Source organism: Periplaneta americana, chromosome 3 (assembly GCF_040183065.1).
Source record: "Periplaneta americana isolate PAMFEO1 chromosome 3, P.americana_PAMFEO1_priV1, whole genome shotgun sequence".
In the NCBI taxonomy this organism is placed as follows: domain Eukaryota; kingdom Metazoa; phylum Arthropoda; class Insecta; order Blattodea; family Blattidae; genus Periplaneta; species Periplaneta americana.
This window is the reverse complement of record NC_091119.1, coordinates 26335242-26361212: the sequence shown is the minus strand read 5'-3', so window position 1 is coordinate 26361212 and position 25971 is coordinate 26335242. Positions and strand designations below refer to the sequence as shown.

At 35.4% G+C, this 25971-nt stretch overlaps 1 protein-coding gene across 4 annotated transcripts in view; it reads left to right on the top strand.

Moving 5' to 3' along the window:
• The window catches only part of LOC138695868 (metabotropic glutamate receptor 1-like), a 1249477-nt gene that overhangs the window by 994605 nt on the left and 228901 nt on the right, over positions 1–25971 (top strand). For all 4 annotated transcript variants that reach the window (XM_069820185.1, XM_069820186.1, XM_069820182.1 and 1 more), the window contains 2 exons: positions 10852–10931; positions 16379–16547. In XM_069820185.1, coding sequence (XP_069676286.1) covers positions 10852–10931; positions 16379–16547 — 249 coding nt within the window. The remainder of the gene's footprint in view (positions 1–10851; positions 10932–16378; positions 16548–25971) is intronic.

The following is a 25971-nucleotide window of genomic DNA, read 5'->3' as shown; positions in this document are numbered from 1 at the left end:
TCTCAACCGAATAATAACAAAAAATCTGGAAGTTAAAATTTATAAAACAGTTATAATACCGGTTGTTTTTTATGGTTGTGAAACTTGGACCCTCACTTTGAGAGAGTAACGTAGGTTAAAGGTGTTTCAGAATAAGGTGCTTAGAAAAATATTTTGGGCTAAGAGGGATGAAGTTACAGGACAATGGAGAAAGTAAAACAACACAGAACTGCACGCATTGTATTCTTCACCTGACATAATTAGGAATATTAAATCCAGACTTTTGAGATGGGCGGGGCACGTAGCACGTATGGGCGAATCCAGAAATTCATATCGAGTGTTAGTTGGGAGGCCGGAGGGTAAAAGACCTTTAGGGAGGCCGAGACGTAGATGGGAAGATAGTATTAAATTGGATTTGAGGGAGATGGGATGTGATGGTAGAGACGGGATTAATCTTGCTCAGGATATGGACCAATGGCAGGCTTATGTGAGAACGGCAATGAACCTCCGGGTTCCTTAAAAGCCAGTAAGTAAGTAAGCAAGTATAGCCTATTGTTATCTCGCAGTTAAAAGTAGTTTCACATTTTATTTCAGCGGTAGGCCTAAGTTTAGTGCCATTACATACGGACGCATGTTCGTACACAGATACACGCAAATGCCTCATTGAGAAGTCCAGAATTGGTCAACACGACTGATAAAAAATGAACTGACAAAGTACAACTATCTTACAAATCGAAGCTTCTCACATTCACAGAAATGAATTAATAATGTCATTTCATTAGTATGTACAAAAATGAGGTTGAAATTGTCCAAAAGTGCTATCTTGACCACTTCTGTGTACTGTTAAAATTGTTGCATTTTAGCTCCACACTTGTAATTTCCATACTCACAGAGGACTGCAGCATATGTTTCAAATGTTCTTCCTTTAAGAAGTAGGAAATTTTTTTCTCCTATATAGAAAGAACAGACCACAAGGAAAGAATATGGTCGCCATCTGGAACGAGAAAAAAACTGTACGGTGTTCACAAAGTATGAAAACTGAAACAAATTAAACAAAATTATCTCGTGAATATAATATGACATACAATTGTTTAATCTCTGTTGTATCAAAAGAGAAATGGTTGTAATAGTTCACAGATGTGAAGAAGATCTTTAAACGCGAACTGTACTTACTTACTGGCTTTTAAGGAACCCGCAGATTCATTGCCGCCCTCACATAAGCCCGCCATCGGTCCCTATTCTGTACAAGATTAATCCAGTCTCTATCATTATATCCCACCTCCCTCAAATCCATTTTAATATTATCCTCCCATATACGTCTCGGCCTCTCTAAAGGTCATTTTCTCCCAGGCCTTCCAACTAACACTCTATACGCATTTCTGGGATCGCCCATACGTGCTACATGTTCTGCCCATTTCAAGCGTCTGGATTTAATATTCCTAATTATGTCAGGTGAAGCATACAATGCGTGCAGTTCTGCGTTGTGTAATTTTCTCCATTCTCCTGTAACTTCATTCTTCTTAGCTCCAAATATAAGCGAACTGAACTTTTAAGATAAATTTACTTCAAGACAGATATGAGGTACAGAGTTCCAATAACGAGCAATTGAAAGGGTGAATGTTGTGATGAGGTCAGGTAGGGCTATTGTGATACAAAAATTCAGTCTTTTGCTATAATTTTTTTATGAAAGCGTATACAAATTTGGAAAAATTGAGTCATATGCTACTATGGAAATAGGCCTTATAGAAGTCTGCAAAAAACGTGTTCGTTATTTCCAAGATAGATATCTTCTGTGTACTTAATAAGACTCGGATGGGATTAATTAGTATCATCTTCTTGGGTGGTGCGGGTTGTGACGAGGAGTGGATTTTCTTGCTTGATCCCTCTGGAATTAATCTCATTCGAGACTTCCCAGTCGTATTAAGTACACAGAAGATGCCTTTCTTGGAAATGACAAAGCCACGTTTTTTTGCAGGCTCCTATGTTTTTCACTTAACTATATTTAGCATCGCAAAGGTTTTTAATGTACCCCTGCCAAAAAGGCTCGATTTTCTTGGGTATTGCTGCTGTGAGACACCGTGCACTCTGACTATGAAATCACTCACTACTGGTCTGTCACCTCTGACCACAGTTCAGTTGTCGTGTGACTTCTGACGCAGACGACGTCATTCAAAAATCGTTATCAGAGATCGAAAACAACCCTGTAATGTATTGTATGTAAGGAAATAAATAGAGCAAATTATGATTGCTGAAATAAATTAAAATGCGTTTTTAAATAATTGGGAATGTATTTTCCAAACTTCTGTTAAATATTATCAGTAAAAAGAATGATTATTAAGTTAAAATTTATTTACTTAGGCCTATATACCCTGCTGGAGTACGGAGAATTATTATTAAGCTAAAGTTGTAAGGTATGTAAGTAAAAATAAGTCTGTATATGTAATTTTTTAACTTGTAGAGGTGGCTTAGTGGATAAGGTGTCAGCATGTAGAGCTGAAAACCTGGGTTCGAGTCCCGGTGGAGGAGAAAATTTTTCTCTGTTTTACCCAGACTTGATTGATATTTATCATGCACCTGAAAGCAGCACAGTCTGGTGCAGGTCGGCGGAACAAAGCAGTCCTTTCAGGTCACTATTAGGACTGTTTGAGAGTCACTTGTAACCACATTGCCTGCCTGCTTGTGAGGAAAGGTTGACGGCAGACGAGCAATGCCGTGAATTAACCCTCTCACGAAGGTAAACAGTTATGGGCAGGCCTGAATGAGATTTCGCCTGTCTCTGCTACATAATATCACAGTTTAGTATATACAGTTGCGAAGCTCAATACTTACTAAATATGCAAACATAGACAGTTGAAATATACATCCATAGATAGTTGCTAGCCACCAGGAACGCTACTATCGCCTCATCACAGACTCTTTCCCTAGCAAACGATAAAATGTATTGTACTTTTGATATCGTGTTCTTTTGAAAAATTTACACCTTCCTTCCACTATTGAAATACGAAATATATAAGGTTTATTTTCATAAAGTATATATTATATTTTATAAACTCACCTTCTTGGATCTTTCGGAAGAAGAATAACTCTGACCTATTTTTCTTGGAATTTATAGTGCTACAAACGTCTCCTTGTCCCATATTATTATTCAAATTATTGTATTTTAGCCATTTACAGTTATTACAACCGATAACGAACATTTCACAGTTTACACAACTTTTCACAACAATGCGAAATACGGCACAGTCAATGCCTTTTCGATCTAGACGAGGCCGTAATATATGTTCGGGTTTTCTATTTCAGTGTATGGAGCTCAGTGAATTATTATATTATAACTTAATTGCGTATCATAGCTAAGTTTTATTTATGTAATGTGTCCATAAGTTCCCTTAACTTCTTGTTGCATAATAGCCTATGTTGCAGAAATAATTACAAAACTGTGTTATTTTAATGTGAAGAGAATTTTACATGTTAACATAATCTTTTCGCATTAACATTTTAAGTTTAGAATGGAAGTTATTTTGAGATTTAATAAAAAAGAATGTATATTGTGATTTAATATAGCACATCTACCTTCCTTAATAAAGACAGAAAATTTATCATACCACTCCTATGAAATTAGTGTACGTACGATTGTTACTTCGTCTCTTAGGTAGTAGATAAATACAATAATTCAATACTCAATTGTAGTATTAAAATACAGACAAATTGAATGTGCGGAGTATCATACATGACATTATGCTTAATTATAATGTATAATTGCGAATTTAGGAATATAAGATACAGTAAACATAAGCTATAATATTTCCATATGAATGGCAGGGCACTGGAGACCACTAAAATTAGACAGAAAGGGGCAACTGGTACAGTAAACATAACCTATAATTTCAACTTATCTAAATATCCGTGCGGTGCAATTGAAAATTATTGAATCGTGCATAAATGAATGTACAATAATTTCGCAATATTTAATCGAAATAAAGGCAAGTATTACACATACGAACAACGTAATTTTCACACCAAAAATAATATTTCATCTTAACTCGCAAGTGATTTATGTCTGAAGTATCTCATAATCATTGTTTTAAATTTTATTAATGCAATTACACTAGATTTTAGAGAAATATATGTTACTCTTTATGCATTCCAATTAATTTATATGGTTGAAACGCCGCCCTTCGTGATCAGGTTAAGCGAGTCACATGGTCTGCCTTAGGCCTGTATTAGATCACGATGGCTGTGGCACAGTCTATTGTTCCTAGTACTCACAGCGCTCCAAGCGGCTAGCAACTATCGCGAGAAATGCAAAAATTCATCCCAAGCTTTACAACTGTATATACTAAACTGTGATAATATGCTACTGGATTATGGTGATTTTCTAGTTCGCAGGTTGAATTTTCGTTTACAAACTTCGTTTCGAATTTCGGTACTGAAAAATACTACAACTGGTAGTGATATTTTATTTGTTATGTTGGCAGCAATAATTATGCTTCGTATATTGAGAAAATATAAAGCAAGGAAGCATCGCTCTTCGTATTTCATTCATGAAATACATTTGTGAAAGTGTTTTCAATTTTTACCGCTTAAATTTTACGAACAATTTATTCCTATGATATGATCACGATGTGTTGCGGTTATTCCTAAAAGGTTTCCCTTCCCTCTTCCCTCTGTCGATTAATGAAAGCAATTACATCGCGCGCATCAACCAAGCGACAAGACACCGTCCATGCACAGCGGCGAGTTCCTGATTGATTATTGGCTATGAGGGATGGAATGTCAGAATCAACCGAAACAGCGCTTAGAAAATATAATTTGTCACGATAATCGAATCGAGGAAGGAGATTAATTGATGGAGGATGTACAGACTCGATTGCACGGCTTTCCTTTCATCGCTTTTTTGTTGAATCAATTAATTTTCAATTTGTTTGTCTGAATGCGGATATTGAAAGCCAGAATTACTCATAACGCTCAGGCCTCTCAATTAGTGAAAATTTTGTTTATTATTTTTTTCCTCTTCATGAATCTGACTTGGGGCTTTATTCACAGCGATTTACACATCGCTGTGATTACCAAATGAGTCGTACCAACGTCGGAATCAATTACATTTTGTTTGAAGCTTTGCAGTCCTTATAACGGTCATGCGACCTTCTGGTTCACGTCACATCAACTAAGCCTAAATTGTGGTTAATCATCTGTGTAAAATTTTATTTCCATCTTTCAAAGCACAAAGAGAGATATGAATGTAGGCGTGTGTTGAAAAAAAAATTAACTCAGCAAATAAATTTTGTACTACCATTAGGACACAAAATATCTCTCATAAGCAAGCTACGAGTATAATAAATAATTATGAGCAGTAGTTTTAGTGGTCCGAGTCATGGGAAGCGAATAATTTTACTTCGTGATTTACAAGGAATTAATACTACAGGGGCATCATTTTATTTTTACTTCAATTTTTATTGTACCTGAGTTTTTGAATGTTCTTCTCTTCCTCCTCCTCTACTTGTAAACTTCCAACCGTCCTCCACACAGAACCGAGGTCGCGTATACAGTACTGAGTTAGTGAGTATAGTACGTTCCAGAAATATGTTCGCGTTTTCCAGTAACGAAACAGCTTTCAATATTGAATCATATTTTCGCATAGGTACTGTCGCCCGTTTGCCTACGTCTCATCCCGGTTTCCCCCCACCTGCTTCTGTTCGCCTCTCTGTAAAGTCTAGTAGCTGGGCTGTCTTAGCTCTTTTCTGAAAACATTAATTTCTGTTAGGAATTGGACGGCTACGTAATATTATACAACTGTTTTAAAATAACTTAAATAAAAGGGCCTCGTTAAGTAATTGTCACGTGATTTCCCCCCCTTGTTGTGACCCTGCGACAAACCCACTTGAACGGACAGTAGATAGCATTTCTGAGTAATTTTATCTTTTCGGATCGGGCAGAAGTGAAGATTAAATTTACATAAGGTACTCTTTTATAGAGTAGGTACAGAATTATTTCAACATGAGTTACTCGTACGAAGGACGAAACTGGTAATTGGAATAAGGTACAGTAGTCTATAGTGCGATAATATGCACAAAAGAACTGAAGCCTGTATCGAAATGAACGGCCACAATTTTCAAAAATGTGTTTAAATATCCGTATTATGATTATAATTTTTCAATTTAACTTCATTCTCTATATTGTACGCTATGTGCTGTAACAGTACAATATACACTACATAATTAATACGTCCGAATGTATAGCTCAATTCGTGAGTAAACACACTAAGTGTTAATACAGTACTGTATTTTGATTAAACAAAAACCTAATGAAAATTATCAAACTCAAAATTGCGATATTTCCTAGTTTACATAAATGCTTGAACTACTTTTCTTCCCTCCTATACCTAGTAAAGTGATTTGTATTTTACGCTAGTATCATCGAACTCCAGTCTTGGAAGTGGGAGCAAGCGGTGTTTCCGGTTCTAGATCTTTAATCCAAAGATATAGCCAGGTTAGTATTAAAAATGTTAGTAAAAATAAAATGATGTCCCTGTAGTTGTTCAATTATACTCTTTCTTCAACTTTACATTTCAAGTTTTGTTCTTTCACTAACGACGATGATGTATGAACTACTAGTTTATCTATCATGGACGGAATTGATGATAGTGAAATGGTATTTCGCGAGATGAGTCCGAGGATTCGTCAAAGGGTTACCTGAAATTCGTCTTACAGTGGGGTAAAAGCTCAACCACTGCTAATCAGGTCACAGGAGAGCCAAATCCTAGCAATTTCTGCCCACAGAACATCCCACTATTCATCCTCTTTTACTGTCTCAGTCCCCCGTGAATGGAATTCTCTACCTCAGAAGATTAGGGGCTGCCAGACAATAACCACTTTCAAGAAAAGTCTAAACGATTTATTACGGGCGCAGTCAAATTCAAGTTATAATTGAATCCTATAGATTCAAAATCCCCTATATCCACTTTCAGAAATTAAAGAATTTTGACAGTAACTGGTGTAAAATAGAGGGAATTTTCAACCTAACAGTGACTTTTAACAAACCTTTTGCTTCAAATTTAGTGGATTTTTTTAATTGAAATTATATTAATCATTAGAATTCATTCTTAGCAAGCAATATGTGGACATAATTAAATTCTCAATAAAATGGTCTTTAGGGGGTTTTGAATCTAGAGGATTCAATTGTGATCGAGTTTAATAATGTAATTTAATTTAGGTATGACTGTCATACTATTATTATTATTATTATTATTATTATTATTATCATCATCATCATTATTATTATTATTATTATTATTATTATTATTACATAATTATTTTATTGGTGTTGTGAAAATGAAAAGAATTGTCATTGTATTATATTAATTATGTATTATATTGTCTTGTATTGTAGTATTGTATTGCTTTGAATTGTATTGTATTGTATTGTATTGTATTGTATTAATTATGTTATATTCACAGCATTGTAGTAATTTTCTATCATACTGGTTGAGTGGAAGAGAAGGCTTAACTCTGCCAGTTAAAATAAACCATTAGCCTGCTATTATTAATCAGCACAAGCGGAATTCGAAACTCTAGCGAACACAATCTCGGACTGGTAGACAAATGCGTTACTGACTGATCTATGCCAGTAGCTCCATAATAATTTAATTATATTTCAATAACTTTTTTGGTAGTGAAGTTTGGACGATTCGTAATATTGATTCACAAAGCGACTAGCATTGTAACTCACTTTCTTACATTTTTCAGGAGATGAAAATGAAGATTTAAAATGATCGTGTAAATTAGTGTATATAGATATGTAGAGTAACAATAAGATTTTACATACAATTGGGGAGGTTTAGAGTTACAATGATAGTACTGGCAGAAAAAGACACAATTTAAGACCATATTAACTAGGACAACTCAAAACCATAAAAAATTGAGTTACAATGTTAGTACTTGGGAGGGTCGAAAAACGGCGGCAGAAATGAGATTTATGCGTCGTACAGCGGGATACACGGGAATGGATCACATTAGAAATTCTGACATTATGAAAGAACTGCAGATTGAACCGATTAGGGAATACCTACAGAAATACAGACAAAACTGGAAATCACATGTCATCAGAATGCGTCGTTCTAGAATTCCACGCCAAATTTTAAATTACCATCCTGCGGTCAAGAAATCCTTGGGCAGACCGTTCAAACGTTGGCAAGAGACAGTAACGGGCCACTAGGCCCGATACATGCAAGGATGATGATGATGATAATTATGATGATATTTCAATAAACATTTGCATTATACTAATTAGGCATTATGTTTTATAGGCCTACTATGGTCCGTCCCAGGAACTGTTGAGTATAAAGACGAAACAAGACCTCTGCGCAAGTGGTATGTGGTGGGAGGGCAAGGACCAATGACCGCTCTGGGGGAGGCATTACTTGAACGAAGCGAGCTTGCAGGGAGGTGATCTGTAGACATTAAGAAATCTGGCCGCACTTCCTGTTAATATTGTCGGACCATCGGATCTGTGCCCCGTCAGCGATGTCGTCGTTCTTGGAAAAGTTAAAGCCTGTACTCACTCCATTCCACCCGCTTTCCTCCCACCACGTCAAACAGCAGGCCACGAACCTTGCCGAATAGGGATGTTGCCAAACTTCCGTCAAACGGTGTCATAAATAACTGGTCCTCCATGCTACAATATAATTTCTTTGAATGAAAATACATCTTGTATTTCTACATTTTTTAAACCTAAATCCCATGTCTCGAATCACTTTCCGTAGTTTTTCTCTCCAACCTTGGAAATTATTACTTTTCAGTAATTTATTCAATGTTGAAACTTCTTTCTGAACGGCACAAAATTCTTGTATCTTTCTTCTTAAAACACATCGGTTCATATCATCTACAATAATTAAAAGTTCCCTTGGTCTGTTCTTCTCTGGTGATTCTAGCTTTTCATCTCCTGCACAGACTCCCTCTCTCCTGATTTTCTTTATTAGGAGTTCTGACCTGTCTTTATAAATTACATAAAATATTGTATTATTAGTATTAGTTAAGTAAATAATTTAAATACATAATCAATTGAAATAAAATAAGCCTCACCTGTCACATCAGTTGCTCTTTTCGTTGCCTGATTTATAGGAAACAGATATTGACCTGTTTGATTCTCTTCATCGCAAAATGCTATTACGTACTTAATAATATTTCTTTCGCCACTCCTTGCTACAATATTCATGTTGAGTTGACAACACTGGACTGCAAGTGCAAATATTGTAAACTGTCCCGCAAAAAGGCCAAAATTGTGAATGGTGGGGGAAAGAAAGGGAGAGAGATAGGAATGCAGGGAGAGAAATGAATTACCGAGGCTGAGAAGGAATTAGAGTTAAGTTCGCATATCTTACGGGGGCACAGATCCGATGGTCCGACTATACCATCTGCTACCACGAGCACCTTGCCCCTTAGCGGCCTCGCGCTGATACTGCTCGCAATACAATCCGGCACAGATAGATTCCGCCAATTCACTCCGCCCACATGCGTCAAACTTACTTCACAGGGAGATATTATCTGACTGTTTTATTCAGTAACTAGCTGTACCCGTGCGCTCCGCTGCACTTATTAGAAATAAATATAAAGTCATTACATAATTAAAATAGAACATTGGGTCCAGGGAACATTCGTGTTTGATAGAAGAATAAATCGTTTAATATGCTACTTAATTTAAATTCTATTTAAATAATTAAAATGCTATCATTTTGGTTCAGAGACCACTCATTTGGTGCAAAGATAATTCGTTTAACATTTTTCTAAATTAGTCTTGAATGCATGCTTTAATAAATCACTCCAAATTAATAGAGTTGATTGTGTATGAAGAACATTTTTATGTTAACCTTACTGTGCATCTTTTTTTGTTAAGTTATTCACGCCTTAACATCTGTGGTCATGTCGCGTGTTTAGAATGTGTGGGTATATCAGCAGGCCGTTTTTGAACAACGACACTATAATCTGAAGCGGCGGTGGAAATGTATTGCATTGTTATTTTAAAAATCTTGTATGTCCTTAAATATCAGTCATATCAATCTTTTTCCTGGGATAAAACTTATCGAAAATCATTTTTAAAGAAACTTTTATTATGTAACATTTTTCACAAAAATCAATAATAAGCGAGATATTTCGGTTTATTTAATTCAGGCCCCCTTATAACTCCCTTTTAAATAATGTATTTTGAATGCCATATAGCCTAAAATCTAAGTTACAACGAACTTAATTTATATTCCAATTTTCATCCAAATCCGTTCAGCCATTATCGCGTGAAAAGGTAAGAAACATCCAGACAGACAGACTTGAATATCAGTCCGATCAAAATTTTGCCTGGAATAAAAGTTATCGGAAATCATTTTTAAAGAAACTTTTGTAATGTAATATTTTTCACAAAAATCAATAATAAGCGAAATATTTCGGTTTATTTAATTCAGGCCCCCTTATAACCCCCTTTTAAATAAAGTATTTTGAATGCCATATAGCCTAATATCTAAGTTACAACGAACTTAATTTATATTCCAATTTTCATCGAAATCCGTTCAGTCATTATCGCGTGAAAAGGTAACAAACATCCAGACAGACAGACAGACAGAAATACAAACAAAAATTTCAAAAAAGCGATTTTCGGTTTCAGGATGATTAATTATACATGTTAACACCAATTATTTTTGGAAAATCGAAAATTACCAGAAAAATTTCGCTTACAGATTTAGTATTAGTATAGATATAGATATAGATTTACACTCTACCACCAACATTTTTTTTTAGCAGTTTATGTCGTTTACAGGATTTTATTACGATTCTAAAGAAGCCAGATTAACTGCAGCGCAGTGCTGATTGTGAATTTCTTTGTCCCCAGAGTTACTTGCTGAACGTGACATTCACTTACGAAGACGAGGAGCAGGTGGAATTCGACAGACGTGGCGATCCCCCTGGAAGGTAGGTACGTACGGACAGCTTACCAGTACATTTACATTAGCACTTCTATGTTGTTACTAATGTCAAAATGGCGTAGATAATATGTTTGCAGCGTTGTGCTAATCCAGTCGCATATTATTACTTTTTATATTATAATTTCCAGTCGCCAGTCCTGAAACTAGCTAGACCAGCATTTCTCAAACTTTTCTGAAGTGGGGACCACTTTCTTAAGTCAGAACAATTCCGCGGACCACCTTACTCTTGTTCCCTTCTAAAGCAAATTTATAATTTATGTAGCATATTTTAATCCCAGTATACTTACATTTTAATGTAGAAATAATTAATTAAAGTTAATTTAATTCAATTAATTTTATATTAGTATTAACTAATTAAGTTAATGTTAATAGAAAAAAATTCTTATATCGTCGTTTGCAAAAAGAGAAATAAAAAAAAATAATCCAGAAACATGACCGATTTTCAACAAGTAAAGATGCAATTTTGAATGTTCTATTATTGGTGTAGACGTACAGTACGTGATCATTTGAATGTGCAGACTGGGTGTCAGCAAAACAATTAAGAAAGTCAAAAATACATGAAAAGGTTCGGTACTTTGGTCCTGTTATGAATTCGGGTGGTCCCTAGCTGGGTTACAGGCACGGCGCCAGATTTGCACGGAAAACATGGCGAGGAACACCACGTTCATAGTGCTTTAAATCCCTCTTTTGTTGCTGAGAGTGGAGTGGGAAGGCGATAGACGCGTAGGTTAAATAAATTTCATAAAATGTCAGTATTGGGAGAAAAAGTGAAAGGCGATTGCCATGTGTCATTTACTAACTCTGAGATTTTCAGCTATAGTGTGATACGCAGTTCGATTTAATTTTATTTTTTCTTCTATCTTTTTTGAAGGACCACAAGGGCAGACATCGAGGACCACAGGTGGTCCGCGGACCTTAGTTTGAGAAACGCTGAGCTAGACCGTTATGTGAAATTTAGAGTGGTCGACTATACAGGGTGATTCACTCATAGGATGTCTATGTTTACTGTCTGTTGAATGGCTTCAAATTTAATTAACTTGTCGCAATCATTTCAAAATTTTAATTTCAAAGTCAATTTTAAAGCATCCTACCCGATATATTTGTTGTTCTCCAAATATTATCGGAAAGAATCTTGCAAAATGCTTTACTATGCTTATATTCAGAATTATAACTAATAACCAGGGAACGGATTTATATGGACTAAAAATATATGAAATATGTAAATATATATGTAGTTATTTTTACCAAAATATGGAATTAAATATGGATTTTTACCAAAATATGGAATTAAATATGGACTTAAAATTATAAAAAAATGACTATGTACGTTAAATATTGGTACATTTTAATCAAACTAAACAAAAAATATAATGGACGTACCTTATCTTCCAATGTAGTTTCAACAAAACACAATTTTTATTGTCTGTTACCATAACAATAGGTTACAAACATTTCTTTCAAGTGCTGAAAAGTGAATCTTCTTCTATTGTCTCTGAGGATAGATTTATACTGACTAAAAGAGCGTTCGACGTCACAAGAAGTAACTGGTACATAATTCAATTTCACAATGTCTGCTGGGGATAAGTCCAAGTTAATCTTCACTGTTGATTCACCACTCATCACAGCAACAACCTTTTGTAGTTCTTCATATCCAGGGTTTTTTGAAAGTACAGTGTCCACCTTAGCTCTTACTGCATCTGCAACTTTACCTCTACCACGATTCAGTTGTTCCACAGTACTATTTATAATTTCAAAACTTTCAGATAGTGAAAGGTGCCTATTTTGGAGACTTTTGAGCGTTTTTATGATGCATGAAAATGTATGCTGAATGTGAGCTAAGTCATTCTTCACACTTATGTCACAGGTAACTGTTTTCGCAGTATCAATTGAGACTGCATCTTCAGAGTCCAATGCAAGGAGAACATTGTTAATAGAGTCTATATGTTCGGCATAATATTCAACTGCTTCTAGCCATGTACCCCATCTAGTTAAAATTGGCTTTGGTGGCAATGGAATTTCAGGGTACATTTCTTTCAACACGTTAACTCTACTGGGAGCTTTGAGAAATACTTTTTTCACTGATGAAATCAACAAATCTACTTTAGGGAAATTGTCTCTGACCACTTCTGCCACACGATGAAATGCATGCGCCACACAAGTAAAATGAGTCAATTTAGGATATACAACAGATAATGCTTGTCCAGCTTTGACCATATAAGGGGCAGCATCGCTAATAAAGAATAACACATTATCGTACATAATACCCTTTGGCCACAGGATACCCATAGCTTCGTTGAACAGTTTAACTATAGTTTTGTTATTGCACTTTTCTAGAACATCACAATGTAAAAGAATTCGTTCAGAATATTGTTCACTTAACAAACCGATAACTACTTTACCAACAAGTCTACCTTCTTTGTCGGGAGTCTCATCAATGGAAACCCAAATTGAACTATCTTTAATTTCATCTCTTATCTTCTGTATTGTCTCATCGTAGATGGATGGAGCATACGTCTTCCTAAGTGTTGACTCATCCGGGATTGTATGTTGAGTATATTTTTCAAGGAATTCCCTGAAGACCTTATTCTTTAGTTTGTAGAGAGGAATATCAGCAGAGATGAGAGAACGGCACAGGTCGATGTTAAACTCAGATCTTACATTCGATGTTGTTGGTTGTGTTAAAAACAATTGTCTCTGCTTGGAATTTAGTTGTTTGTTGGCCTGATGTTTACTAGTTGTAATGTGTTGTTGCACCAGGAACTTTTGTGTAGATGATACTGCACACTGACACAAATTACAAAATAATATTTTATTGTCAGTTGATAAACCATCTTCTTTAAATTCTGAAATGTAACTTGTTAGTTTTGATTTTAAATTGACTGAATGACGTACTTTTGGCATATTTACCGTCTTTATAGTATGATTTACAAAACTGAACCTATGTGTACTCTGACTGGCATTTAACTGTTGAGCTGCACAACTGAAGTCTGTTAAAAATTTTAAATTAAATTAATACAGTTTTGTAACTTACTTTCCCATTGTTGATAGGACTACTAATTTTCAAATAACTCTGATGTTAAAGGGATTACTGAACATGTGTTTAAATCTCTATTGTTGAAATGTATTTTTAAAAGTTAATGGAATTTTGTTTTGTTTTATTGTTAAACCTAATATAATATGGACTGTTTTATATGAAATATGGAAAATATATGGAAATTAACGAAAATATGTACTAAACTCTAAAATATGGAAAAATATGGAAAATAAAAGTAGGATTTTTCAACCCTACACATTGTGAAACATAAAGATAATGCAAAATATAAATTATATTAGCTTTATAAGTAAATATGTATTTACATATAAATCCTTTCCCTGCTAATAACTAATATAATTATTAGCTGAATTATTATGGCAAATATTTGCAAGTTCAATAGATTTCAGCTTCAGATATGAAATGTTTTCATTTTATTCAGGAATAATAAAATAAATTTACGAATATAATCATAAGTTTTAAACGGCTGGAATAATGTACAGCAGAAACAATTATTAGACAATTTGTGTGCACTCAATGTTGGTTGCTTGACGGTTGTAAACCCACTTTGAGGTCTGTGGATATAAAGGGAGAAATTGAGTCGGGGTCTGGTAGAGTTCCTGGATAGCCCAGTTGGTAGAACCTTGGTGCGTTTAGCCAAAGGCCCCGGTTTCAATACCCGGTCCCGAAATTTTTTCCCTTGAAATTATTCAAATCAGCTTCACAGAGAGCTAGCTATACCTGAAACTAGATTTGCATAATACACGTCACTGTTCGTTAACAGAAAACCACAATTTAAGTCACACGGAGTTTGTGTGCACTCAATGTTGATTGCTTGACGTTTGTCAGCCCATTTGGATGTCTGTGGATATGAAGTGAGAAATTGAGTCGGGGTCTGGCAGAGTTCATGGATAGATGAATTGGTAGAACCTTGTTTGCGTTTAGCCAAAGGTCTCGGGTTCGATATCTGGCCCCGTAACAATTTTTTTCCTTGAAATTATTCAATAGTTAGACAATTTAAAATGAAATTCTGCTCTTATATAAATATAAGCGACAAACGAAATCATTATGTTACAGAATCATGTTAACATTATTTTAGTTGCATTCACAAAACATTACTTCTCGATAGAATTCAAAATTTAAATTGCATAATATTAATTATGGAATAACAAGGAATTAGAATAGGCCTATGCAAAAGAAAATCTTTTTATAATTTCAATCCAGTCGATCCTACATTCATTCATTGATTGATTGATTCATTCATTCATTCATTTCGTATTCTGCCCAAGGGCAGGTCTTTCACTGCAAACCCAGCATTCTCCATCTCTCCTATTTTCTGCCTTCCTCTTTGTCTTCTCATACGATCCATATATCTTAATGTCGTCAGTCATCTGATATCTTCTTCTGCCCCGAACTCTTCTCCCGTTCACCATTCCTTCCAGTGCATTCTTCAGTAGGCAGTTTCTTCTCAACCAGTTACAGCATCATTCTTTCTTCATCCACTCTTTCCAACATAGCTTTATTTCTTATTCTGTCTGTCCACTTCACATTTTCCATTCTTCTCCATATCCACATTTCAAATGCTTCTATTCGCTTCTCTTCACTTCGTCGTAATGTCCATGCTTTGCCCCCTACAATGCCACACTCCACACAAAGCACTTCACTAGTCTCTTCCTTAGTTCTTTTTCCACAGGTCCGCAGAAGATGCTCCTCTTTGTATTAAAAGGTTCCTTGGCCATTGCTATTCTCCATTTGACTCGAGCCTACATGGTCACCTTAATTTTCGATCCCGGATATTGTGTAGTAGTGTCCATGCATTTTTTCGTCCTTCAGATAATATAATTTTATCAGTCAGAACATTTACAAGAAATTACTCTCTTACTAAAACATTGAATTGCAATAAATATCACAATTTTATTATTTCTTCATATCACTGCTCTGGTAATTGCATACGCAAAATATTTCATAGACAGACCAAATAAAATTTAATCACAAAACTTTTCTTCTCCTTATTTCACAAAGAGGTTTTCTTTTTCCTCGAATTCGACATAAAGCATTCCTTCAGTCTTTCTTTTAATAGGCTCTTGCTAGGCAATTTTAATGCTAATTCCTTTATGTTCATCCCCTTCTCGTGCTTTTTAAAGGCAAGTCAAACTTGATTTTACAGCAGCCCTCGGGATGTATTATAATTTGAAGTTATTAAAAATATTAAGGAAGGAGTTAATGACATTCCACGCTATCAAAGAGAAAAGCTGGCCTTAAAAGTTTTTCATAACAGAATAAAAGACTAACAAAGTTCTGGTAGTTTGTTTATAAGGTGAGTATCAAAAGAAAACTGGAGAAGAAGTTTATTGGGTTTTTAGCCTCCCTTCCAAGCTGTAAACGAGCGATCCTTTGGCCAGGTACAACATAATGAACTTCCAGCAGCTGTCGAATGGGAGCTATGACTACGTGCGAATAGGAGACTGGAACAACGGGACCCTTATCATGCGAGACGACCTGCAGTGGCCTCGGCCTGACGAGAAGGTGGAATCTGTATGCTCCAGGCCCTGCCAGCCCGGACACTACAAGGTATTTATTAATTTTATTCAGAACACAAAGCATTCAGGCTTACTCTACTACCAATATTTATTAATTAATTAAGTAAGCCGAGACACGACAGCCCTTGAAGGACCTGCCGGCTGCTGGCCGCACATCCACATGCAGAAGCAGAGGTAGACGATCATCCATATTATTAGATCCACCAATGGATCCAATAATAACTAATATTAAGATAATGATTCTTATGAATATATTTATGCTTAGTGAATATAAAATTAATTTTAATGGAGCAATTATTTGGATAGTTATTAGTAGACTCCGTATTCCAGCTACCTAAAGACCGTAGTTCATGACGCATTGTAGTACGCAGTGTTGCCAACAGTTCGTAAAATCCCGCTAGATGACTTTCGAAAACCCGCGATTTTCTAGCAAATATCTCTAGATTTTAATGTATACTTGTTATTCAATAATAATAATAATAATAATAATAATAATAATAATAATAATAATAATAATAATGGTCAAGATAGAGTATCCACCCGCCAATGTAACGACATCCGCCCGCCAATGTAACGAATATTGCATACTTTTTTCATTGCCAATGTGGATCTATAAAGCAATTTTTAACACTTTTATCACAGACACAACCTATTTAAATTCTTATTGCACGATATATGTTACCGTTAAAACCCTAAATCCGACAAAACCTGTTTCAACTAGCAAAAAGTAATTTTAAAATATAGGTAGATAGAAAACGAATTTTTCTAAGATCTAGAATCAATGACAGGTTAGATTTGGTTTGTATAGGTTTTTTTTAAGCTTTTGCCAAACAACCTGACATTGATTTTAGGTTATACGAAAACTCACTTGCTATCTTTATTTGCTTAAACTAGTTTTTACTAGCTGAAACTGGTTTTGACGGATTTCGGTTTTAACGGTAACATATAATATGGAATTATCACTACATTAACACATCCATTATTTCACAGAACACACACTGAACGAATTAAACGTAATTATGAAAGCCGCTTATAATGCTAATATGAATTTCATTTCAGAAACTTTAAAGATTAAAAACCGCTAGTATTCCCGCTAAGCGGGATAATATAATTTTACCCGCGAGATGGTTATCCAAAGAAGCTAGATTTAGCGGGAAAACCGCTGAATTGGCAACACTGGTAGTACGCCGAACACGGGTAATGTAACGGTTAAGGATATAAACAAACATGTCGTCGCTGCGTGTGCGTGGAGTGCAGTCAACTCCCGACATTCTGAAGTAGAGCTGCGGACGGAGCGAGTAGAACTGTTGAGTTACTCGGTTCTATCGGTTTATGTGCTTGGCAGCGGAGCACCGAAGTTACTCGGTTAACCGTAGCCGTTACCGGTCAGTTCAAACGTTCAAACAGAGTTCACGTGTTTTACTTAATTCTATTGGATTTATGTTACCTCATCAGTCACCATTTTATTTGTATTTATTTCTACGAATTATGTTACCTAATTACTTTAATTTATCAATAATATTACCCTTCACCAAAGAGAACATGGTTGTATTGAAGGCTAGTAATGTTATAATAGTACATTATGCAACGAGCCTATAATGAAGGTAATTAAGAAGTGAGTATGGATATTTATGAAACGAGCGCAAGCGAGTTTCATAATTTTCATACGAGCTTCTTAATTACCATTATAGGCGAGTTTCATACGACTTTTTATGCTCGACCATATTTCTAACTTGATATTATTAATTTTAATTGTATCTGACCTTCAGCAATGTTCCGTATGTTGTGAGATGTGCGCAGACGCGAAAGTATTGATTTTTTCCGAGGAACAGATCTCCACATTGACCTTGCTAGGCCATAAGAACCTACAGAGATAACATTGAAATTAAATTAGACATTGAAAAACGAGATGACAAATTTAATTTATTTGAATATTATTTACAATTAACGCTAATTATTATAGTAACAGAACATAACCTTCTGCGACAGTATTGGATTTCCAGCCTCTGTGACTTTTCGCTAATTCTCTTTAGATTGCATATCCGAGAATAATCGATACTTGCGGTTTTGTAACGGTAGAAAGCTGACCTGTCATTGGCTGAACAGTTGTAACCTGAGTCGTCATTGGCTGAAAGACCTGACCTTTAATGGGTAGGTGTACTTTAATGACATGCATTAAAGGTCTGCTATCAGGTGTATAATTACTACGTTTCGGCATGGTCGAGCATAAAATAAATAAACATTATGATCTTCAGTTTAAGATTCCACGATTTATTGATTATTTTATCCACTTTCCATAATAGTAAATAATTCTGTGTGTGTTTTTAAAGTGTTTTAGGCAGCGCTTCATGGAGCCCGTTCCTTTCTGTCTTCTTTTTTACTTAGCTGCAGCGTTTAACGTTTACCTCATATGTTATTTTATTAGCTGTTAGTATTATAAATTATTTTATCAATTTTATTTCGTCTGTCATATATAACAACACTGAAAGTTAAATAGGCCTTTCATACAAAATAACTCCGCAAATAGTTGTGATCACGCAAATGAGATTTGCAACCGGCATTTTGCAATGAAGAGAAGCACTTTTTTGTCGTCAATTGGCAAAGCGAAAGCGCTTTACTACAACGCTTTTAAAACACGCATGGTTTCACTTTCAAAGTACGTTCTAAAGTCGACTCGACTCAATCTATCTAAATTTTAAACCTGCCCCCACAAATTTGTACTCGGTACTGTACTCGGTTCAACCGAGTAATGACGTCACAATAACTGCTCCGAACCGAACCGCTCCGTCCCCAGCCCTATTCTGAAGCTATACTAGTAAACTCGTGCTTGAGCCATGTCGTTCATTTTCGTTGTAATCTTTGTAGTGAATAATAACGTGCATTCGTAAGTTACGGAACTTGAACATATGCGGATGTCACTTGAAATGATTTTATATTGCAAGACATTTTTTCAATAGCACATGACGTTATTGGTGCATGATATAGTACAAGATGTTCCTATTAGCCACCGGCGTAGCTCAGTCAGTTTAGGCGCTTGCCTGTCGGTCTGAAGTTGCGCTCGGGCGCGGGTTCGATCCCCGCTTGGGCTGATTACCTGGTTGAATTTTTTTCGAGGTTTTCCCCAACCGTGAGGTGAATATCAGATAATCTATGGCGAATCATCGGTCTCATCTCGCGTGTTGATAAGGCGTCGTTAAATAACCAACTTTAAAAAAAAAAAGATATTCCTATTGTCTGATATTTTTTCTTGTTTCATTAGAACGTTGCATCTCGCTCATCACTAATTTTCTATATACTTTTCTATATATTCTCTAAAATGTCGATTATATAATTTATTAATTGGGATGTTGGCATTGAACAACATGGTAGGCTACACAAATACATGCTAAACCTCGAGTTAATATTTTCACAATTTTCAGATTTTGGTGATACTGGTTCTTTTGGATTACGTTCAACACACTTTCTGTGCCTTTTGGTATTGCAGTGCCGTACACTGCACTGTTTTTCTCGTCACTTTTACGTTTATTTTACACCATTTGTATGTAATGTTGTCTATATTGACAATGAAAATATTAGTGTTGTATTGTATTTATTAACGTTCCATGGTATTCGTACATTGTTTCACAGCTAGAATAGTTCAAATATTCTCAACTATGTCCTACAATATTACACGCTTTAGCATCTTACCTAAGGTATTTTACCTCTGCAATGAACCTTCAATCAGCCACAAAGATGTAGTTATTTAAATAATATGACTAGTAAGGGAAACATTCAGTGCAATGATATCAAAAATAATGTAGAAAATTATCTTAGCCCATTTCCTTGTCATCCGTTTTGCGTTGTAAGTTATGACTAATTTGTCAATAGAGTCTGTACCTGATTTTCTAGCATTGCAGTCGAGTATCATGATAGGTTAAGCTGTTTCACTGTTTTCTGTCTCTTCTATGAAGTGCATGGTACTCAGCAATGTTACAACTTTACCTTTTTTTTGACGATAAGAAACTATTGTAGTTGATTCTAGAAACGCAAAAAGGGAGAGGAATACGTAGCAGAAGATTTGGATTTCTTGAAGTTAACCGAGGATGGTGTATGTTGATGATATTGTAATGAAATATTTTAGATTAAAAAGTATATAATGGTTTATAAATTTTTTCTCAAAATATTGAGTAAGAGAGGAAACTCCCATGTTAAGTTTGAGAACACTTCGTACGGCATGTGTCAGTGATGTCAACTGATGCCATAGGAGCAAGCGCGCGCTTTAGAGCCCAGGAGAGCCTGAGCACTTTACAGCGGAAAGGAAAGAGACAGACGAAAGAGGTAGTATATGCCGCTTGGTCGAGCTATATACAGGGATGGCCAGCACTGTTTCAATGGATAAAGGGAAGAGAACTTATTAAAACTGTATATCCATGTTAATTTTTAGATTTGTCTGAGAAGTATAAGTGCATTATAAGAATGTAAGTTTTAATTTTAATATTCATTTTTTACAAGTTTGCTTTTTTATTCAAAAGAAATATTTTCTCAACTTTTTTACAGAAAAGTGAAATTTTCATGTATGTTTGTTTAGTAGTCTTACAGGTACTGAAACAATATTTTCGTAAATCAAATATATCGTAAATACGTATTATTGAAGATAGTGTATTAAAATGTTTGAAAATATTCGCATGGAAAATGTTTGTAAGGAAATGAATTAACAAACCAAATACTGTTACATCACAAACAAAAGATATGTGCCTATGTGTTGGTAAAACGTCAGCTCTATAGCTTCAGCAGATTTCGAGATAATTTAATATTCTGATAACAGAAAGTTGCGCTCCAATATCACCTAAAAGCATAATGCGATAAGAGTTTTATTATGTAATATTAGTTACAGTTAAAACATATACCTAGACAACTTTGCTTTGTACTATAATATTGTTTTGATTACTTTTATAAAGCTAAAGATACCATCAATATCAATTTCAACTTATCATGTCATATTCAGTGTCTTTCTTTGGGATAACACTTTCTTTATGAATGATGTGTTTAATTCACTTAGTACGGTATAGTTGTAGTTATAATGGAATTTGTGTGAATATTCCTTCTTTACTCTTTATTATGTTATGTATTAACGTTTAAAACACAACTGCAATATTAGGCTAAGAAATAGGTGTTAGTACTTTTGTTTTACAGACAATATAGAAAATAACAAACAGAAAGAAGCCCTATAAAAATAACGACATAAAATTTCACGTTCCGTTTGAAGTTTGTGCACCACTGTTTTCTTAATCCAACAGGCTGCTTATTCCTCCTAGCATACCTAGCGCTTGATGCCCGCGCACGACGTCAAGGTCAGAAAAATGCGCTTCCTTTGACATCACTGGTATATGTGGTAAAAAATTCCATTCTTCTGTTTCATATAAACTGAGCAAATTGAGTAGGCCTATAATAAGATTTAACATTAGATGGAAAGTGCGTTGGGAATCCCTTAAACAATTAGCAGTGTTAATGCAATAAACACTATATATATTCCACAACAATAGATTGTTTGTTTCACCTTGTTTGTCCGTGCAGGGCCCTGCACAAATGCGATCAATTACGGAGCCAAAGTGACCACAGCCTAAGGTTATTGCCACATTTGCCCATTTCCGGCGTGCAAGTCCGAACAGTCTATTGTGGAGTTTAGGCGGTCACATTTGCTTTGAGTTACACGGCCGTGAAATGTCAAATGAGATTCTACCTTCGCTCAAATGTATATTTTGTGTATTCCCCATAACGCTGATGTATTATTTCGTATTGAGAAATTAATTATTTTTTATTATCCATGGAAAGCAATTTATCTACGTTCTTTTGACTCAAAATGAATGTCTATAAAATTATAACTAAAGCAGATGTGAATATAATACAGAGTGTCCATAAAGTTTGGAATCGTAGGACATAATACACATACCAGAGGTCTGCATCGGACGTTTTCGCTCGAGCGCCAAGTAGTTCATAGCATAATCCGATAGGTAGCGCACATGCATGATGGGTAAAATTGTCACGAGCGATAAATCCTCGAACGGTATAAGCCGAGCGTTAGACATTCGTTCTTGTTACAGTGATGAACTGTGTAGTAACATCATAGATGTTTATCATTTCAAAACTTTGCAGTGTTTAACTAACCTCTCCATAGTACAAGCTACAAAACTTGCTTTAAAATGTAATATAAATGTTGTAGGAAAATGTTTTTATTTTTCACACAGGAGTCACTTTGTTTTTGCCACATCTGTTAGGTGTTATTGGATGTAAATGTAATTATTATAAACGGAGAACACAATCACGATAATGCAAGAACTGTATCAAGTTTTCTAGTAATAATGATAATAATAATAATAATAATAATAATAATAATAATAATAATAATAATAATAATCTCTAATAATTAGTGTATCAATCTTTGCGTCTGTAACAGTTGTGCAGCATGATTATTCGTTTATTATCCGTTTATTCACAGAACGTTATCTCCGTACTAATATTGTTATTAATCTACTGCTATATCAATAATATTTTGTAAAACGTTTCTACATTGTCGCAGTATATATGCGGAACACTATGTATGGACGTATCATATTATATAGCCTATGTGGTAAATCAAATATTTAATAATTATTAATAGCAATAATAACTGTATATCGAAGTTTTTCATACTATTTTATTTATAACTTCATGTTCCTTGTTTTGGTACGTTCCATTGACTGTTCCATTAAACGTTTGTCATAAACACAGAAAATAAAGCCTTATTTTTACCGTGTGAGCAAAACATATGTGTATCTTATCTGTCGCCTTCCATACAAGATAAGACACGTCGGTGAGATGACCTTGTACTGCGCTTCTATTTATTACGAGCGTATCACGACCGATCGTATCTCACTCGAGGGTGCGACACTCGACCGAGTTCAAGCGAGCGATTTAACTCCAATGCAGCAATCTGAGCACATATATACACATTAACATTAAAGAATGTATTCCACAAGTCTGCCACCATTTTCAACACACGTCGTCATACGTTTTGAACTATTTCTTTGAATTGTCTTCAACATACGTGGGTTAAGAGCAGCACATGCAGCAATAATTCTTTGACGGAGATGTTCCACATCCCGAATTTTTTCTCCAAACACCTCAGCTTTCACAATCCCCCATATCGCAAAATCCATAGGGTTCAGGTCTGGTGACCTTGGTGTCCATTCCACAGGACCCCTTCTCCCAATCCAGTGTCCGGGAAATATTTCATCCAGCCAGTGCCGAACGAAACCTGCATAATGAAGTGGGGTCCCATCTTGCATAAACCACTCTGGATAGCCGATACCATGAAATTCTGGTACCATTTCATCGCCCAACATCCTGAGATAAAGTTATCCAGTGACTGTTGAGTCAAATAAGAATGGACCAACAATCTTATCGTCCCATAAACCACACCATACCATCACTTTTGGAAAACCTTGTCTTTTACTGTTGATGTACCAGTTTGGGTTTGCTTGTGACCAATACCTCAAATTTTGTTTCTTCACCTCCCCTCATACGTAAAAATTTGCCTCGTCTGAGAACATCACTGTTTCCAGAAAAGATGTATTTAGTGCTGAACAAACAAAAAAATAGTCATTATCCTATGATTCCAGACTTTATGGCAGGTATGCTCAAAATTGTAAAAGCGCCGATTACACGGATGATGCTGCACTGCATAACACACACAGTGTGCGGACTGGGCTCCGCAACTACATTACTTTGTACCGTACATCGCAGCACCGCCATGCCAGTGGTATAGTTCTTACACTCTTACAAATACGGATAATAAACTGAATTTGAAAAAGGAAAGAGTATACACTTTAATATTCAGTTATTACGTTATTTATTATACAGTATTTAATATAGTTATGATATTATTATATCATAGATAATGTTATTTTCGTATTGCAGCATACATCGCGGTCTATTCAATATGTGCATTCTTTTCTGCAAGTAATCTGAATCTATTTCCAACGAATTTACTGCAATGCGCAGCTGGCTCAAAAGACGTTCATCTGTTAATCGGGAACTATGTTTGGATTTAGCAATCTTCATTCTCGAAAATAATAGCTCGCACACATATGTCGAGGCGAAGGCAGCGAATAAGCTCATCGTTTTGTTCATTTTTTTAAATAATTCTATGTTTGTCAAGATATATCCTATGCATTTAGTTCTGAATTCTAAGTTACTTTGTAGATCAATTAACTCGTCCTGGACCTGCACTCTCACGGACTGTACTAAATTTACTATGAAAGGATTAACAAAAAGATTAATATCACTCTCCATACGTTCAAAATCACTAAATCTATATTCTGTGAATTCACATTTGAACTGTTCCAGTAGGCTACAGAGATATAATTAACTATATTTTGATCAGGCACCATACATCTCTTTACAAGTTCACCATCGTGAAGGGTTTTAGTGCCTTAGCTAATTCCCAACATACTACATAACTTGCTCTTAAACACAGACTCTGAATTGTTCAACTCTCTTCAGTGTTTGACCTTTCTCTAAGTGTTCTCAATTCTTGAAGCTGTAGTGCATGTTGCACCCCTGAAAAATTATTTTATCACATGTATTTCTGCTGGAATAAAATCAATACAAGAATAATAATAATAATAATAATAATAATAATAATAATAATAATAATAATAGGCTTAATAAAATAATAATAATAGGCTTAATAATAATAACAATAACAACAACGTTGGTATATGAATACATATTAAAGAAAACAGCTTCCCTGTTACTTCGGCATGTTCTGGGTGGCAGAGCCTACCGGGTATAATGTCGTTTTATGTTGCTCAGTAGTATTCCTGACGGTACTTTAAAACATAGTAAACACTTTACGTTTTCACCGAACGCACAACAAAAATAGTCTTCCTCCCACACTGTACGGAATGATCGTTTCCTTACAGAAGGTTTTGACTGTGTCATTGTCCCGTACTGTTCGTGCGTTTACTAAGTACTTGAACTGCCTTCCGCAGTCATCCGTCGAGCTTCGAACGAGGAACAGCACGCTCTACATTGGAAGGTTGTGATTACAGAACGTAATCGCGAGTCAGAGAATGAGCATACCTGCTTTATGGACAGCCTGTATATAGAAAACGTAACTTAATAACATTTAAATCGGGTGAATATATTATTAGTTTTCACCAACAGCTAAGAGCACACTTAGGCCTACTTACTTAGTTATTACTTACAAATGGCTTTTAGAGAACGCGGAGGTTCATTGCTGTCCTCACATAAGCTCGCCATCGGTCTCTATCCTGAGCAAGATTAATGCAGCCCCTACTATCATATTTCACCTTCCTCCCATCTTCGTCTCGACCTCCGCAAAGGTCTTTTTCCCTCAGGTCTCTCAACTAACACTACAAGCATTTCTGGATTCACCCATACGTGCTACATATCCTGCTCATCTCAAACGTGTA